This window comes from Poecilia reticulata, chromosome 20, assembly GCF_904066995.2.
Source record: "Poecilia reticulata chromosome 20, P_reticulata-male-v2, whole genome shotgun sequence".
In the NCBI taxonomy this organism is placed as follows: Eukaryota; Metazoa; Chordata; class Actinopteri; order Cyprinodontiformes; family Poeciliidae; genus Poecilia; species Poecilia reticulata.
In genome coordinates, this window is record NC_088849.1 from 15,059,903 (window position 1) to 15,077,743 (window position 17,841).

Sequence of the window (17,841 nt, forward strand, 5' to 3'; positions counted from 1 at the left end):
TTCAGTTTTGTTTCTTTGACCTCTTTTATGAGCTCAGTTTATCTTTTTGTCATTTTATAAATCTTTGGGTTAAAATAAAAAACCCTATTTTTCTAATTGATATCCTGTGACTCCTCCTGTTTTAACTCGGTCCATCACATGGACTAAATAAACTTTTACTTCAGCCAAAAAAAAGCACAATTTACCAAACTGTTAAGGTTATGACCCACTATATAAGCATGTTTACTCTCAATTAAACCGCATTAACAGCAGCCAATATATTGCCTTGATTTATTCCTAGCTGCTTTTTTAACCCCTTTACAATTGCTTATAATTTGTTATTATAAGCAATTTTTTTCAGTATTGCATATTTTCCAGGTACATGGTGCAATTTAGTTGTTATAAAATGGCTTTAAATAAACATAACTTAAAAGAAATGAAATTGGGCCTCTGTCTCTTTAAGAAGCTCCTGCTCTCTCATACTCCACCTCTAAAACATTACCACAACAAATGGTGGCGATAGTGTTGTGCATTATGCCGTTTATAACTGCTTTATGGAAATAGGCGGTGCTTTGTGAGAGCAATGGGAGATTCAAGAATTTTTTCAAACGTGCAAGAAAGAATTGAGGCAACAATCCAGGTATGTTTTTTGATGAGGGAACAACATTATAACATGAAGTAGAGTTCAAAACAAGTCAATTGTACATATTACAGCCCCTTTAAAAGGATCTGAACAACTAAACACCTGAACCACACTTTGGGAACCGCTGTCTTACACTACTTTTACTTTATTACACGATTAAATTAAGAGAGCACTAGATAAACTGGAGTGTCCAACAACCACGCACTACTCTGGAAATGAGCAGTTTGTTCTCAACAGAGCCGTTTATGAACTATTTATTGTTGTAACCACATAGGCATATAATGATTTTAGCGAGTCTGTTCAGCAGTTTGTTCCTTAATAGATCCAATAGTAAAAGCTCCTCAAGCAATGACTCAATTTGCTCCCAGTGTGGACAGCATGACAGGCCTGTAGAACGAGTCAGCTCAAGTACATCAGCTTAAAGATAAAAAGTAAGTTGTGTTTATATTCTTAAAAGCTCTGGAGCTGAACTTTTCTGCAGCCAACATCTTATTAAACGAAAGGCAAACAAGTGAGATTCGTAACCCATGAAACATGAATGCAAGGAAAACATAGATTAAGTTAAGAAGGAAGATTCAATCTCAACAAAAAAAAGCTCTTATACTTGAATGGTAACCCTAAAAAAGTAAACAATGTTCACACAGTTATTGGACAAAAAGTGTGATATTTTAGTGATCATCATCCATTTCACCAAAGGGGACATCAGAAACTTTAATTGCTTCCACCTGGAAACATACAGAGCCCCACCCACCAATCCGACTGCAGACCACACCCCAGTTCTCACGATAACCTGGTTAAAACACCCCACCGCACAACTTCCTCCCTTGGGAGCATGAAAAAAAAAAAAAATCCCCCAGTGCTGAACAAAATGATGCAGGCACAGGAGGCTGCCAGGAAGAAGAGGAGGAAGGTTTACTCACATCAAGAGAGTCCTCGTTGACAATGATGAGGGACATGCCGTGTGTCACCAGGCGACAGGAGTAACCTGAGAAAACAATACACCAGAGGGGAGAGAGTGGAGGATGGGAGAGAGATTGGGTTTACTCAAATACAAAAAAGACCATCACTCAAACCTGCTCAACCTCTGACCAAATGACGGCGTAATAATCTGATGTCACGGTAAAAAGAAAGTACACCATCTTGAAATTGTAGAATTTTTATGTCGAGACGCACAGAAAAATCAGAGGTGGCCCCAATTGCTGACTTCCAACTTCAAAATCAAAAATCAAACCTTTATCTGATCAGTGAATGTGGCATACTAAATGCTAAACAATCAGAAAACACAACCTGGAAGTGTTAGTCGTTTGCATCTCATGCAGGGGTTAATTTGTACATGTAGGTACATACAGATTGTTAAACTAAAGGGGGATTTTTTTTTTTAAACCAAGAAAAACAGTTATGCTATGATCCTCCCAAGCATGCGTTTCTGCAGTCAGATTTAATGCCTCCAGCAGAAATATATTCTGGTCCTTACTCTGAAACTTGCTTACAAATCTCTCTGGAGCAGATTCGATGAGGACAATGGTCACAATGTTTTACCAGGCAGAGCTGCTACTTCGTTCCAAGAGAAAGCAAAGAAAAATATGCTAGCAGAGAAATCCTATCCTAGAGTGTAGGGGTCATCTCTAAAGAGGAAGTTGTGCTGTGTTTGATTTGTCTCAGGAGTCGGAGGTAGAAATGATGTCCCACCTGAGATGAGTGTGCTGTAAAAAAATAAAAATAAAAATGTAAGCGCTGCCATTTGTTTGGCTGCTGACTTTACTTCATATAAGCGGATGGACATTTCTGTGTCTAACCACAAAAAGAATCATGTCCACAAAACTGAAGATGTACAATTCACAATATTATGTTTACTCTGTTAATATGAACCATCAGAACGGATTTGGGCAACTTTTGATGCACTTGATATGCATAGACGCCATATTAGATCCTAAACTCAAAACTGTTTGATAAGCTCAGACTTTCTTAATCGGAATACGTTTAATTTTTTTTTTTTTTTTTTAAAGTCTTTTAAGTACAAAGAGGACACACCTTTAGAGTGCGGGATTCAACCAGGAGTATATGTTTGAATAAGAGGCACTAAATCGGAGCATCAAAGCAAAGCATTTGTGCAAGAAAATTTTTTTTTTACTTAACCGAGCAGCACAATAAAGTGAAATTAAGGAATCACACTTATAAACTGAAAACTTGTTTTTGTAAGAAATTTTTCTTAAAAAGCTACAATCACAGAGCCAAAGTCATAAATTAGAGTTTCCAAAAGTATTAGAAACCGGCTTAGAGCAATATTGATTTAGGCTTTCTTAGAGTTTTTAAAAGTAACTTGTCACTTTTTCAATCATATTCAGTCCATTATTTGACCAATTTTAGATAAATGTTTATTTTGTTTAAGCCAGCAAATTCTGACCTTCAAGGAAAAGGAAAATGTTCCTAAAATCACTACAGAAACTAATGTAGCCAACTTTCAGACATTTTTTCCCACCCTGGATAGGCCTTTCTGGCCTCCACTTGTCCATTCATCAAACTTCTTTAGCAGGTCAGACACAAGCACTAAACAGGAAATCAGCAAAAAAAAAAAAAAAACTGAGCCACAAGATTTTTAAAAAGTCTGGCTTCTTGGAATGACTTTAGTGTTTTTTGCACCGTGTCTTTATTTAATTGTTTTCTCTCACCTATGTTAATGGCCGTCTCTTGCTTGTCTCCTGTGAGCACCCAGATCTTGATCCCGGCCCTCATCAACGTGGCGATCGTATCTGGGACGCCGGCCTGGAGGCGATCCTCTATGGCTGTGGCTCCAAGCAGCATTAAGTTCTGTTGGCAAAATGCACAGAGTCAGAGGTAATTCTAGGAAAATGAACCCGTAATGGCGTAAAAAAAAAAAAAAAAAAATAAAAAGTTAACAAGGTTATAAGAAATCATATTAGGACCGACTACAGCCAGACATCAGGTCCCTGTAAACGTGAACGATTCTGACAACACCACACATGACTAATTTGAGGATGAGAGCGATGCCAGACAGTTCAACTTTGAGTCGAGAAACCATCTAGCCAAGAGGTAACTCATTACTCTTTCCCATGCTAGCTTAAATTTGTTCAATGTTTAAATGCTTGTGTGCCCTCATTAGACACCCACACAGACACACAACTTAACACGACTGTGTTGTTGACTCCGGTTTTATGGGGCTTTTGGCACGCCAGTGCAGGTAATTGCCCTTGTGGTCTCCCAGTCAGAGGTTTCCTCCTCCTCCTGCTTCCTCTTTTTTTTTTTTTCACCTCACATACTTTTCTCACCTCAGCTCTCTCTGCCAAATCAGTTGGCTTTTAAACCTATTAGTTCAGCTCTCTGGTGAATCTCCCGTTTGGTTTTTAACCAGATAGTGTCGTCTATGAGATAAACGTGAAACGCACTGCTGCATCATAAAGCAAAACATACACAATGAAGAAATGGAAACACTTTCAAAATTGTTAATCTGTGCATTACATTAAAGGTGTAACAAATCAGTAGATCCACTCTGCCACCTGCTGGCAACCAAATTCCATAGTCCATAAATGCTTTGACTTTATAAGTCTTACCGAAGGTGAAAACATTTCAATACAAAGTTCTTAAAAGTTTTATGAGTCCTTTTTACATTTTGGATTGGTATAATCACAAACTTTAATATATTTTTAGTAGAATTTTTAATGTGATAGGCCTGAGGTGGTCAACTCTAACTCAAGAGTCATTATTAACCTGGAACATTTAGATGCATCCCTCCTCCATCGTACCCGAATCAAATTAATAGCTTGTTAGCATGTCTCTGCAGAGCTTATTTACAGGCTGATGAGGGAATTTAACCATTTTCTTCAGGAATGTTGGAGAGGAGATTCATCCAGAAGTTGTAGTACAATAAAAAAACCATCTTGGTGCAAAACATGTTCCAGCAAGCACAGATGTAGCCAATATAATTCTTAAACAGTTATAATGCAAGATTTTCAGAACAACACTAGTGGGAGATCAACAGCATTCAAGCACAATAGATTAAACTTGTTAATACCTTTTCCAGTAGTTCGTAACACTCCTCTAGTTTCTGAGTGCGGTCTTTAAGTTCAGTGCTGACACGATTGTATTCTTTCAACCACTCCTGATAGGCGCCCTCCTCTAGGTCCACATAGGCAAAACAGAGTGTCCTCAGTCCTGAAGGAGCAAAACAAGGAGAGGCTAATGAAAAATACATTAAGGGTAGATAAAACTGCTGCTATTTTCAGGTTAAGTTGATAAAACACTTGGTGTGTTTTTGTGCTTTCAAAGGCACAAAAGGGAACCGATGTTTTAATCTGATTTATGAGATGGGGAAAGGGGGGATTTGGACTAAATAATTGATTCTAAAGCTGTATTCCTGAATTTGTACAATCGCTGAAAGTAAAAGCCAAATAGCAAATTTGCAGCAGGAACATTTAATGCTCTTGTTTTCCAACGGATTACTTTGACAAGTGCTTGCAGAAAGGTAGGTTTTAAAAATATTGAAAGATATCAGCAACCTTTCACTCCACTGTGTGCGTTTTCCATTAAACCAGATTACAGATGGAACTCTTCCTGAAAATCAGCTGAAAGTCTCTGCAATTGTTTTTACACCAGATTTAGACGAAATCACATCTAATTCCAGCAAATCTTATACACAAAAAAAACACCTGTGCCAACGCCATTGTCATGACTCCATATTTAAAAGAGAGGTGAAAGAGGTTGAGAAAATACTTGCTAAATCTTATCCACAAAAAAAACACCTGTGCCAACGCCATTGTCATGACTCCATATTTAAAAGGGAGGTGAAAGAGGTTGAGAAAATACTTGCTAAATCTTATTTGCTTAATTATATTAATTGCTAAAATATTCTCAATTCAAATCATGTTTTAAAAGGTTGCAATACAGACAAAGATTTTCTTGGATTAGAGCTGATGCAAGAATGAAAAACAAATATGAAATTGTACAGATCTCTGGTAAATCATTACAAGAAAGTTTAAACAAGAATAGAGTCCTGTAGGACCTCTGAGCTCATTTCCCTGTTAAATATGTTAGCTGATAGTACTGCAGTTTATTTTCCTCCATTGAATGCCAATGTGAAGACATCTGCTGTTCTTTCAGTGGGTAAGCAATACCTTCAGTAGCAAACTGCTCCAGATGAGCGACGGTTAGATCTTTATACTGAGATGCTTCAGTCAGTCGTTCAAAGATGACATTATCCTGAAAAAAGCAAATATAAATTTTAACCCAAATTCAAGATTACTGACAGAATGATAACGACTATCTGATGAACGTACAGCTCCTTTGCAGTAAAGCCGCAGCTTCCCAGAGGGCGTCCTCACCACCACGGACATGCGTTTGCGATTACTGTGGGAAGAGGTAGGTGTAGTTTTAATGGAATGTCACAACATGATTATTTGGGTACAAGGACATTTCGGGGAGGATTACCTGGAGAACTCCAGTACGTTCAGAAGTTCATAGGTCATTTCCTTTCCTCTCTGAAACACAGAAAGTTTGTCAACTTATACCAAAAAAGGAAAAAATAAATAAAATACCGTTGCGTTTTAGATTTTTGGTGAAACTGTCCATACTTGTAAAATCATTTAGACATTTCAAAAGCGGAATAAACTTTTTTTTTAAAATAAATATCAAAAAAGTGTTAATTTTTATTTACTCCATCCATCTACCAGACCTTCCAGATTTTCTGTCCATCCTGAAAAAGCATTCCCACTGAATAATACTGACACTACCCTGGTTCACACTACAGACTAGCGTTACAATGGGGCAAAAGGCTTCAGAAAAGTTCATGAAACTGTAGGTGATTGAGGAACAGCATAAATATATTTAACTTTACTCACATGACATTTGTTTTAGTCACGATTTAGCTAAATAACATATATTACCAAGGATAAGTGAAATCCTTGCTAAGCAGTAATCTTTAGTATTTAAAATTTCAGGTCCGTTTCTGTTTAATCCCATAAAATTTACAAGTAAAGTTTGCTAGCTTTGAAAATTCACAGAATTTTCTAACTCTAAATTGGATGTCGTGTTAAGGGTAACATTCGGTCCAAAAAGTCTAGTTTTCCCCTCATCCAATGAGATCGCCTTGCCATGCCCTGTACACAGCAAGTTATAAATTTCTAACCAAAATCCCAGCTCAGATTTACCACACAAGCTTACAGCGTCAATGATGACCGAATGAGGGGTCCTGGCTGTGAAGACGAAGCCGAGTCCTTTGGCAGCTTTGACCAGCGATCCTTCGTCCGGCGACGAAGCCTGGTAAATTATCTGGTCGTCCTCCCTCTCTGGTACGACAGTGTGGCACACCGCCATCATGGTTAGGAACTCGCAGATCTGAGGTGATGTTGGCTAAAAACACGCAAAAAGATTGGAAACAATAAGAACATTCACCTCAACCTTTTAAATTTAGATTGAATTTAAAACACAAGAAAGAAAAACAGTTAGGACACCTACATGATTCTTTTCAATGTTTTGAATGAGACTCGGGTCGTCAAACTCTGTGGAGTTATGGCTGTTGGACGGCAGGTTGCTGAGGGACAAAAACATGTTGATTAAAAGGCATTGTTTAATGCTCCACTTAAAGCAAGCAGGCACACAGTTAATCATTTACTACACGTGCAAAACAGAATTGGGAAGCTTGGGAGGCGACTCACCTGAAGTCCTCCATTGAACGATCACAGTCAAGATCAGGGAAGTGGCTGCAGTAATGAACGAGGTTGAATCAGGTTGAAAACAGGTGATTAGTTGATTAGTTTCTTTGATTAAACATGCAAAAGTACAATCGGCTCAGCCTTAATTGGGTTAGCCTGCTACATAATATAGCGACTGAAACAGCAGAAGTGCGTTTAGCAGCATTCTGAGCTCATATTCTCTTATCGGGATCCTCGTTTTACAGGTAAACTCGGGATGTAAAAGAGGTGTTTAAATAAAGGATGACTGACCCGTATGTGATTCCCGCAATGGTACACTTCTTAAAGTGCATGATGTTACATGTGAGCGTTCCCGTCTTGTCAGAAAAGAGATATTTCACCTGGAAGAGACAGAGATGGCTTTAATGTATTGTGCCGCTCTTAGTTCAGAAGCCAGTTGTTGAGGTTTTGCAGCTGACCTGGCCCAGTTCTTCATTGAGATTGGATGTTCGCGCCATGGCCGGTGTGTCCGTCTCCGAGTAGTACATCTCAACGTCCTGAGGAGATAATAATAGTATAGCACGAATATAACAGGAGGCTGCAACCTGCTGCTCAGAAGTGGCTCTTTGGACTTTCCACAATGGCTCTTTAAAACTTCAGCCAAAAACGATACAAAATTAACTAATGAATTTATATTAACAATGCAGGTTTTTAACCATTTTTTAAAATTTCTTGCAATATTTGCGCTGAATTTCCTCTATGAATGACACAAAGTACCAGTTATGTTCATTTTATTTTAAATCCTAAAAATAGAAGTAAATGCTAGTTCTTTACAAATGACAAGAGATTTCCTAAAGTAAATACTTTTCTAAAGAGTTGTCTTTTCTTTTTTTTTTTTTTAAGTTTTTGGACGTTTGCAGCTCTAAAGTTTTATTTGGTTGTCCTGAAAGCAAAATGGCTTATGTACTTGACCCCTGGTGTAGCAAATAAAATCCCACTAAATTACATTGAAGATTTTGATTTTAGCAGTTAATCGATTATAAAATAAGACATGATTCATACCCAGTTGATGAAGAGGGCTTGTGTGAACTTCACCACCTCCAGGGTAACTAGCAGGCTGATGGGGATCAGGTTGTTGTAGAGGATGATGAACGTCAGCAGGTTGTATGCAAAGTTAAGAGAGATGTCACCTGGAGGGAAAAAAAATACCTTTAAAGCAAAGCACGTGCATTTCTGTGGCTTTTCATGCACTAGACCCAACAGCTTGCAAGGCATTGTGAATATGCGTGTGCTCTCACCGGCCCGCGACAGGTACCAGCAGGCCTCGTCCGTGTGCTCCCTATTCCAGATGGCGGCGCCCACCGAGCTGACCAGCGCCATGACCAGCAGGATGCCGAACAGGACCAGGATCTGCATGTTGGTCACCCGCTCCACGTTTGAGCGCTTCAGCGGCGCCTTGGTGGAGTTCTGAAAAGGTGAAGAAACCAAAGGAGTAATAAGGTAATGTCTGAGGCAGAAAAGTCCAGCTAAACTTCTGTTTACTATATAAATTAGTCATGTCGAATTACCACTAAAGAGATGAATGCATTATAAAACAACTCTCAAGTATAAGAGTAAATGCAAACTCCTTGTTGAAGTCTTTAATTATTGTGTCAATTTCTGTTAAATATAGAAACAATACTTTTCATGGCTTTTCAAAGCGCAGAGGTTTGTGCTACCTGCATTAGTTTAGAGTCGTGGCCAGTGTAGACGACGATTCCCACAACCCACTGTGTGTTCCTGAGCTGGGCTCCACGCAGCAGCACCTGGTCTGGACCCAGAGGAGCTGGACTGAGGTAAAGCAAATGGAGATTTCGTCCACGAGTGGAAATTTATAGCACTTAGGAATCAACATCGACTTCTTTTATGGCTCTGCTTTTCTTACGCCAGATTTTTGGATTCTCAGAATGTCAGTTCCCTTGAAGGATCCAAATTTCTAACTCTGAACAGCCTTTGTTGCACTACTAGATTTGTGCACATTTTATTTATCTGTCATTTAAAATTTTCTTCAACCAGTTTTTTTTTTAAGAAAGAAAATATACAAAAGAAAGAAATCATCCATAGTTTTTGGCAATACTACTTTTGCTAAAAGCTGTGCATGTCTCACTTCTGGTTCGCCAGGCGCAGCGTCCCGGTGAAGTCATACAGGTGTCTGTTGGGGCCTTCGCACTCCAAATGGCCCGACAACAAATTCAAGTCATCCAGGGTCTGAAAACCAGCCGTCAGGGGAAGACCCTGCATGTAAAGCAAAACCAAAGAAGTGGAAGATTTATAAACACGCAAAAAAGAACAAGAGTCCAAAGAAATTTGAGGAAAAGTTGACAATGTAAAGTTCCTGGAAATAATAATTTTCCACATTCCTTGGTCTGTTTTAAATGTGTACTTACAGAAGTAAGAGCAAGTATAAAAGATTTTTACTACACAATCAAGACAGGAGTTCCTACATATTTTCATTTCAAAAATTCATACTTTTTCCTGGACTGAAGTTGTCAGTTGTCAGTCCTCATTGAACCATAGATGGAACAACAGATGGAAGGAAATTCAGACCAGTGGGAAGATAAATTAAGATTTATGGATGAGCGAATAAATGGATTCATTGATGGGGAAAAAGTAATAATGTTCGGAAATATTTTTCCCTCACTATTCTTTTTCCAAACTTGGAAAATATACATTTTTTAAATCTAACTTTTCCAGACTGTGTAGGAACTCTGTCAATGCGTAGGGAAACAATGGTTTCTTAAGCAATTTATTCTAAAAATAAGAAGGCAGAGTTTCCCATTTGAGAAAATAGAGAGTGAGAAGAACATTTTTTCAGCAACTTTTTTCCTAAATCTAGAAAGCATTACATAAGCCATTTCAATATTTTAAACCTACAGTTAAACCCGTGCACACCCAAACCCAAATAAATTCTGCTAAACACAGATTACTGTACCTGTCTGATCTTCAGGTTGGTTTCTCCGTCCAGGTTTGAGGTCTCAATGTAGCACATGGCTTGTGGCTCGCTGCAGAAATGGCAGCAAAGTTAAAATGACAAAATTACACTAGATAAGTTGTTCACAATTAATTAAATTAGTTTGTTTAAAATTCAGTTAAAGTCATGTGGAATTGTTTAAATCATCTAACACCATCTCAGTTAGCAAAAACGTAATTAAAACCCAATTAAGTAAAAAGGCATGCCGGTGTCATATTTAGGAAAACAATTTCTGACATTAATCAAACACTTTTCTAAGACACACAAAACGGAGTCTGACCTGGACGACACTATAACCATGTCAGCTGGAAGATGCTGGCCATTGGTCACCTTCACTATGTCCCCTACTGCCACCTGGTGGCCAGGATGCAGAGGAGCGACAGAATGAGCGAGAGGAACAAGAGTTTGTGTGGGGGATTGGTAGGTGAAGAGAGAAAAAAAAAGAAAAAAAAAAGAGGGAGGTTAATCAGTGACTACAAAGAAAGCAGCCATCAGAGGGAAAAGACTTGTGATAAGATGACAGCGAGCACAGCAGTGCACCATGTTCTGGTAAGGTTGCAACAAATTCAGACTACAGAAACATAACAGCTTGAAAGAAAGTGGCGATAAGAAAAGGAGAGGCAAGGTTCAGGAAGCAAAAGTTGTTACTTTTATTTAAATCAGTCAAGCATGGTGCAGCCATGCCAGTAACCATCATAAATAGTCATTCATTACGGGCAAGAAGCTTTGAAGAAGAACAGGAAGCAATGCAATATTTCAAAATTACAAAAGGAAAACTAATATTATTAACCTGTCTGCATTTAATATGTTCCAAAGAACAGCAACAACAACAAAAAAAGAATGTGATCTCTTTTGAAAACAAAGGTGTGGAAAGTTTATTACACAGCATCAGCTGTTTACTCTTTTTAAAGAGGCACAAAGGGAATGCAATGGATCTCAAAAATGTAAACAAACCTGTTCTCACAGTCAGAGATTCAGAGAACTTTCGCACAAACTACAAAACTTTAGACAAAACTTCTTTCAGAAGCAAATTTTAATGAGACTGGATGACAAGCTGGAACAAATTCCCTTACCTGTCCCTGACACACTGAAGCTTAAATCCTGATAAACAAGCTTTGTCACCCACACACTGTAACAAGGACCCAGATCTGACTTGATTCGACCTAATGGAGCGAGGCTGAGCACAGCTGGGCCCAGTTAATGAGGACATTCAATAAGGAGCCCCAAATCTTAGGAAAACAAGTCCGCACTGCATTGTGACAACAGAGCATTTGGGAACTTGCATCTAATAACTAAGCTCAACTGTGTTGCTGCTCTTGATTCGGCACATTTCTCCTCCAACTCTGATTACACATTTAATTATCTCGATGAGCCGGCTTTCATTTCAGTTACGCATTCGGTTTCTGTTTTTGTACAACTCGGCACTCTCCACGTTTATTAGCTACAGAAAAGCCTAAAAACCCTGAAGTGTTGCAAAAAAAACTGAACGCTTAAACTGAGTATATTTATTCGTAGAGGGGAAAACTTATTCAGAAATAGGCTACTTTTTCCATAATTATTTTTTGTCACTTTTACTATCACAGTTTTGAACTGTTGATACTTAATGCCTCCCCTATTCCAAATAGAAAGCACTTACCCCTTTCCTGAATCACATTAAAATGGAGGAGCATTGGGCAAGAGGGATATTTGATCATTCCTTATCTGGGTTAACTTAACCTCAGTAACATTTGCAGCTTCGGTTTGTGATAATAGAGTAAAAAGAAATATTTCCTGGCATTTTGAATGAAAGAAACTAATCCTTCAGGGAGTTGTGACCAATGTGGAAAAATTTTGATTTTGTGTCTGATTGGGTTGACTGGGTCATCAGTCCAAATAATGACCCATTTTGGGTTTTCTGTCAGGTTTCACAAGAATTTCCTCCAAAAATTGAAAGGGTTCATACACTCTGAAACAGGCCCGTTGCGTCACAGATCATCTACCTTACTTAAAAGTGGCCATATGTTGCAAAAACATGATAAGATCATGTCGACTCACGATTAATTAAAGACAATGAAGAAAAGGTGTGTTTTTAAAACAGACTTAAAAACAGGAAGCGAAGATGTCCGTCTTAGTATTTAAAGACAGTTTGTTCCAAAATTTGGGTGCTTAAAGCTTAAGCAGACATGCTCAATATGATTTCTTATCTTTCCCATTTTGAGAAATACATATTTTGTACTGGAATTTACAGAAAGTTTAGTTTTTTTTAATGAGGATGAATTTATTTTGGGACTGTCAACATTTTTCTTCTTAACTAACAGTTGTTGTATTCTCCAGAGGTTTAACTTTAGACACCTCGAGTTATTTTATAGTAATTTTTTTCATCATTTATGCCAGTATGATGCAATGAAATGAACAAGAAATCACAAACTTGATAAATGAGACGGCAGCAGCAGCGTTTGCGATGATAGCGATACCTGCTTCCAGATGATCGTCTGCCAAGCTCCGCTCCGCAGCACTGAGAGACAACGACAACACAGCCATCAGTCAAGCCTATGTAGCGGCTCTCATACAGTATTCATGGCCTCTAAACTTTTGTCTTTTTTTCTTTGTCTTGGTCTGAGTGCCCTCTAATGCTATAATGACCGACAGACAAGGGCCATTCATCGAACCATGAAAGGAAAACAAAACCCAGGCAAACAGGCGCACACGCTCATGGAAAAAAAAAAAATAAAAAATCGCTCAATATACCTGTCGTCTTCTTCTTGTTCACCGTGTTGTCGGCTTTGTGTCTTTTCTGCAAAAAGGCAAGAAAAAAATGGAATAAAAAACATAAATATTTGGAGTAAAGCATTAAAAACCTGCTCTTGGAGCAATACTACAAGTCTTGACCAAGTCCCTGCTGAGCTACTCACATAATCCTCTATGATTTCTTTAATTCCCGCCACAGTGAGAATGAAGATGAGCGGCACCAGAGTGGTGTAGCGACCGGTCGGTGATACATCGGGGATTTGCTGATGAGAAAGAAACAGAATCTATACTTTTATATGTGCTGATGGGCAGCACAAAAGAACTATTACCATTATCCAAGATGATGGCAATAATGACAAGCAGAAGGGTTCCTTTGTAAAGTAGATTGCCAAGTGCTTCTGAAGAATATCTATTAGCTTGTACATTAAAAACTCTAGCATACTTTCAAGATGTTTGTAAATATTATGTTGATGAGTATGTAATGGATCCATGGAAAAGCAATAAAATATTGGTGAATATCTGAGATTTTAATGCATATTAAATATGCATGAACAGATAATGCAATTTCATTGCTCTTGCATTTACTTTATTTTGCCTTTTATTTCCCCCCCAAAAAATTGTTTAGGATAATTTGACACTTATTAATCAATATTGCACATATAAAAACAACAAAAATGGGCATAAACAGACAGGGCTGAATGTTTCAGTGAAAGCATTCTGGGTTATGAAACATCAGTATCAACAAATATTTAAATTTAAATCTTGGCGTCCATATTCTGCTGGAACAGGACTTTGATATAAATGTACCTTGGTTACTGGAGACTAATTCCAAGTCTACAACAGATCCATGAAAGATATCATGTATAGACTTGGTAAAGACCGCTTGCTGGAAAGCAAGTTAAGGAGCAACAGAGCTTTAATCAACATCTCCATAAGATCCATGAAGCTTAACTTTGTAAAACCTGGTACACTCTCTATGCAGTGACATGGTGAGTCCAATTCTATCAGAAAGGGAAGAAACTGGATTTTAAAATGACATTAATGGTTTGGACCCGTCACAGTTAATGTTTCATTATGAAACTGTAGACTTAACATTTTACAATGTGTCCCACTGATAAACATTTTCAGTTTTGAACAGCACAAGTCAGCAAAAACAGTGTATTAATAGCTAACTGTTAGCTTTCACTACTTAGAGGATTTATTTTCATTTTAATGCTGACGTCAGCTCAAAGTAGTGATATCTCTGCTATAGGGTAATAGTGGAAATCTGTTAACTTCACAGAATGTCACTATAAAAAAACTCAGTTCAACCCTTTAAAGTTTGAACTTTGTAATCATTTTGTCTATTTTGTGTTACATAATGTTTAACCAAGTCTCATCTTTTCTTCATAAACATGAAGTTAGACACGCCTCTTATTTATTTTTAAATATTGTTAAATGTTACAATTATTTCAGCTAGGAAGCCTGGAATATTTTCTTTTTTACACACTTACTTTGCCCTTATTTCACTATAAATATTCTGTTTTAGAGAAAGTGAAATGATAACTGTGTCCATAAAATGCAAGAAAACTAATTTTGTTGTACTTTTTACAGTTTTACAGGAAACATAATAAATTGGACTTTACAGATCAGGGATAAAAACAAAACAAAGATCAATCAGAAATTTTCCACAAGATCTCCGATTGGTCCATTTCGAGTATAAACTAAAAGACAAAGAATCAGGCCCAGCCCTGACCAGAACCAGCTTCAGTGTTTACCTGCATAAGTGCGATGAACAGGAAGAAGGCGTTGGCTGCCCGTCTGATCTGCTCATAGAGGAACCGGGGCAGAAACGTGAGAATCCCATACTTGGTGGTACTGTATGAGGAAAATGGAAACAACAGATAATGTGCTCAGATAAACAAGAGAAAAGGTCATGCAATGCATTAGCAACTAAAGCGTAATAAATAATAGATTAATATATATCAATAATGACATATGAACCTAAAGTTCTTTGGGGCATCACTTTAGAGGATGAACAAAACAAAACTCCATTTTGACTATAAACACCCAATTGTGCTCAGGTAGGGGAAACCTGGGCCACTAAAGGCTGCACACACATCACACTTATAAATAGATCAAGATATTTAGTCCATCGCACTAAATTGAGACCGAGAATGTCAGGAAATAGGTGGAAGAAACCTTGGCAGCCCCAATTTACCCGCAAGTCAGCTGTATTGATCAGACAGCTGTATTGATTAGCCTTGATATAGCCATTAGCTACAGTAAGTGCTTTTATAGAAGCTAAAAATAAAGTCAACCTTCAAGTTAATACCTCGTTTTTTGTTGGGTTTTTTTCCCCCTCTTCCGCCTAAGTGAAGAGAAAAAGCTTCTGCAATGAGCTTCCTTTAATGGATTGTGCATGTTTCTGTGTGTAAGTGCTGCGAGTGTGCATGCATCAAATGGCACGGCGCAGTTCAGGATCGCCAAGGAGATGAACCCGTAACCCTCACCGCTGCCCCCTCTAGATCTGCCTCATCTTTACTGACACAAAATACGAGGAGCAGGATGTTACATGGAAAAAAAAAAAAAAACATGGGAGCAACAGCTGTTGACCAATCACACCAACACACAGGATCCTGACCCGGAGGCGACGGATACCTCCGGGCTGGTGATACTACACGCCTCAATCTAATCAAAGACAAGAGATACGGCACTCCAGCAACAGAGACACGTGCATTCCCACTGAATCAAGAAAAGAGAAAAAAAAAAAAAAGAAAAAAAAAAGCACCTGGATGTGTTAGTTTCTGTAGTGTACATTGCTAGAAGTGTGAGCAGCTGTTGGCAGCAGGGGTGATGCTGTCCTGCAGCTGTGCAGCTTTGTACTGTTTTTATAGAAAACAGCATTCAAAGTACAGTGCAGTCAAAAAATATGTGCCCCTTCCTTTGGCTCAGATTTAAAAAATAATAATAAAAAAAATAGATAATTGATCAAAAATTTTAATACTAGACAAAAATAGCCAGTAGTTAATACCGAAGAAGATTCTTAATTAAGATAAATGATAGAGCTGCAGAACCATGAAATCACTAAACTGAAGCCATCTTACAATGTGGTAGGCTAAAAAAATCTGAAAAAAGTCACCATGTCCCAATTTAATGGACTTCAAGAACAGATGGGAAGCAAAGGCATTTATATCAGTCAGTCTGGAAAAGATTACAAAGTCATTTGTAAGGCTTTGGGACTCCAGAGGATCATTATTATCGACAACTGGAGAAAAAATGCAACGATCGTGAACTTTCCGGGAGGGGTCGACAAACCAAAACTAATCTAAGAGGGCCTCAGGAACTCATCCAGGAGCTGATAAACTCCAGAACATTATCTAAGGTCAGTGAGAAAATGACTAGAGAAAAAGGTCAAATATTTACCAATAAACATGTTGAAGATCCAAGACTTTGGAAAATATTCCGTGGACATAAGCAACAAAAGTGGAATTTCTTTGACTAAACTAAGATAGTATTAAAAATACATACAGTCAGAAATTGTGGCGGAAGTGTTATGGTGAGGATGTTGATCCTGGTTACTTGCTGTAGTCGAGGCAAGTCGTAGGACTAAATTTGTTGCTTGGATAACTTTTCTCATATCAAGTAAAAATATCTGGAAACTGCTCATTTGTGTTTACTCAAGTTATGTCCGGTATTAAAACTGTTTGATCTGAAACCTTTAAGGGTGACATAAAAAAAGGCAAGACCAGAAGAAATCTTTAAGAGGAAAAACACATTTTTCGGCACTTCTTTATTCTAAAAATGATCATGCTGTGTACTGAAGAGTGAAGCCCGGAAATGGAGAGGACAGTGGAGCGAACAGATAAGAGCTGCAATGCTTTAATCTCAGAAAGAAAAATCAATAACGCTGTTGGACTTTTAAAACACAAACTAAAGAGTTACAGGAATGCAAGGACATGAAAGGCTTTTTGCCTCTGGAGCAAGAGTGCTCTTGTCCGTCCAATCTGCACGGAGGAGAAGCGGAGTGCCCAAGCGCATCCAATCAGATGGTCGAATGGCACCCACATTACTCTCATTAGGTGAAATGCTTCTTTTTTTTTTTAAAGTGAAATTCAATCTAGCAGAAACACTCATTCTAAAACCACGCAGTACAAGCAGAAAACAACCCTTTTCAGACACACAACAGAAGAGTACATCTACTGACTGCACAAAGCAGGCAAACAACAAAGGAAAAGACACGAGGGAAAACGACACCAAAACAAAACAACATGTTTCCCTAAAGATGTGAGCCCAACAGAAAACAGTGAGGACATATGTGAGAGAAAAGGTGCAAAGATCTGCACTGGAGTTTACTTTTGTCGCACCAAAGCCGTGATAAACTCAGAAGGTCACGTCTAAAATAAATCACACCTAAAGCCTTTGACGTGGAGGAGGCACAGGAGACAGGTTTTATCCTCAGTGACATCAGTCATGCAAAAATAATCACAGTTTCCCTTCAGCAGAAACACACCCATCCTGAGGAGCTTTGTGTAAATTTATGTGAAACGTGTAATTGGGGTTTAATTTACCAAGAGGCATTAAATATTAATGCGGACGTATTGATTGAGCAACACTGTGTCGTGTTATCTTGTTAAGCCAAGCTCTTTTTCCACCACTCAAGCATGTTAGCCTCACCCTTTTAGGAAGATGGCAAATAATCACTAACAGGAGAGAGAGATCTTCAGGTGAAAATTTGTGAGAATTTGTAGAAACTCGGGGAATGATCACTATTTATGCAAGAGGAATACGTTTTAGGAGACGCAAAACAACCATATATCCAAGGTTCAAAGTCTATGTGACACACGGGTGAAACACAG

The 17,841-nt window shown here is 38.2% G+C and overlaps 1 protein-coding gene across 8 annotated transcripts in view; it reads right to left on the reverse strand.

The window, feature by feature from the left end:
- atp8a2 (ATPase phospholipid transporting 8A2) overlaps positions 1 to 17,841 on the reverse strand; it is a 64,993-nt gene that overhangs the window by 33,540 nt on the left and 13,612 nt on the right. For all 8 annotated transcript variants that reach the window (XM_017301910.2, XM_017301907.2, XM_008396309.3 and 5 more), the window contains 21 exons: positions 14,761 to 14,860; positions 13,168 to 13,266; positions 13,004 to 13,049; positions 12,730 to 12,770; positions 10,557 to 10,630; positions 10,238 to 10,307; positions 9,413 to 9,540; positions 8,985 to 9,096; positions 8,565 to 8,733; positions 8,329 to 8,456; positions 7,746 to 7,823; positions 7,579 to 7,667; positions 7,291 to 7,335; positions 7,091 to 7,166; positions 6,797 to 6,985; positions 6,065 to 6,114; positions 5,914 to 5,983; positions 5,752 to 5,836; positions 4,653 to 4,792; positions 3,292 to 3,430; positions 1,543 to 1,607 (listed from right to left, as the gene is read on the reverse strand). In XM_017301910.2, the coding sequence (XP_017157399.1) occupies positions 1,543 to 1,607; positions 3,292 to 3,430; positions 4,653 to 4,792; positions 5,752 to 5,836; positions 5,914 to 5,983; positions 6,065 to 6,114; positions 6,797 to 6,985; positions 7,091 to 7,166; positions 7,291 to 7,335; positions 7,579 to 7,667; positions 7,746 to 7,823; positions 8,329 to 8,456; positions 8,565 to 8,733; positions 8,985 to 9,096; positions 9,413 to 9,540; positions 10,238 to 10,307; positions 10,557 to 10,630; positions 12,730 to 12,770; positions 13,004 to 13,049; positions 13,168 to 13,266; positions 14,761 to 14,860 (1,993 nt within the window). The remainder of the gene's footprint in view (positions 1 to 1,542; positions 1,608 to 3,291; positions 3,431 to 4,652; positions 4,793 to 5,751; positions 5,837 to 5,913; positions 5,984 to 6,064; positions 6,115 to 6,796; positions 6,986 to 7,090; positions 7,167 to 7,290; positions 7,336 to 7,578; positions 7,668 to 7,745; positions 7,824 to 8,328; positions 8,457 to 8,564; positions 8,734 to 8,984; positions 9,097 to 9,412; positions 9,541 to 10,237; positions 10,308 to 10,556; positions 10,631 to 12,729; positions 12,771 to 13,003; positions 13,050 to 13,167; positions 13,267 to 14,760; positions 14,861 to 17,841) is intronic.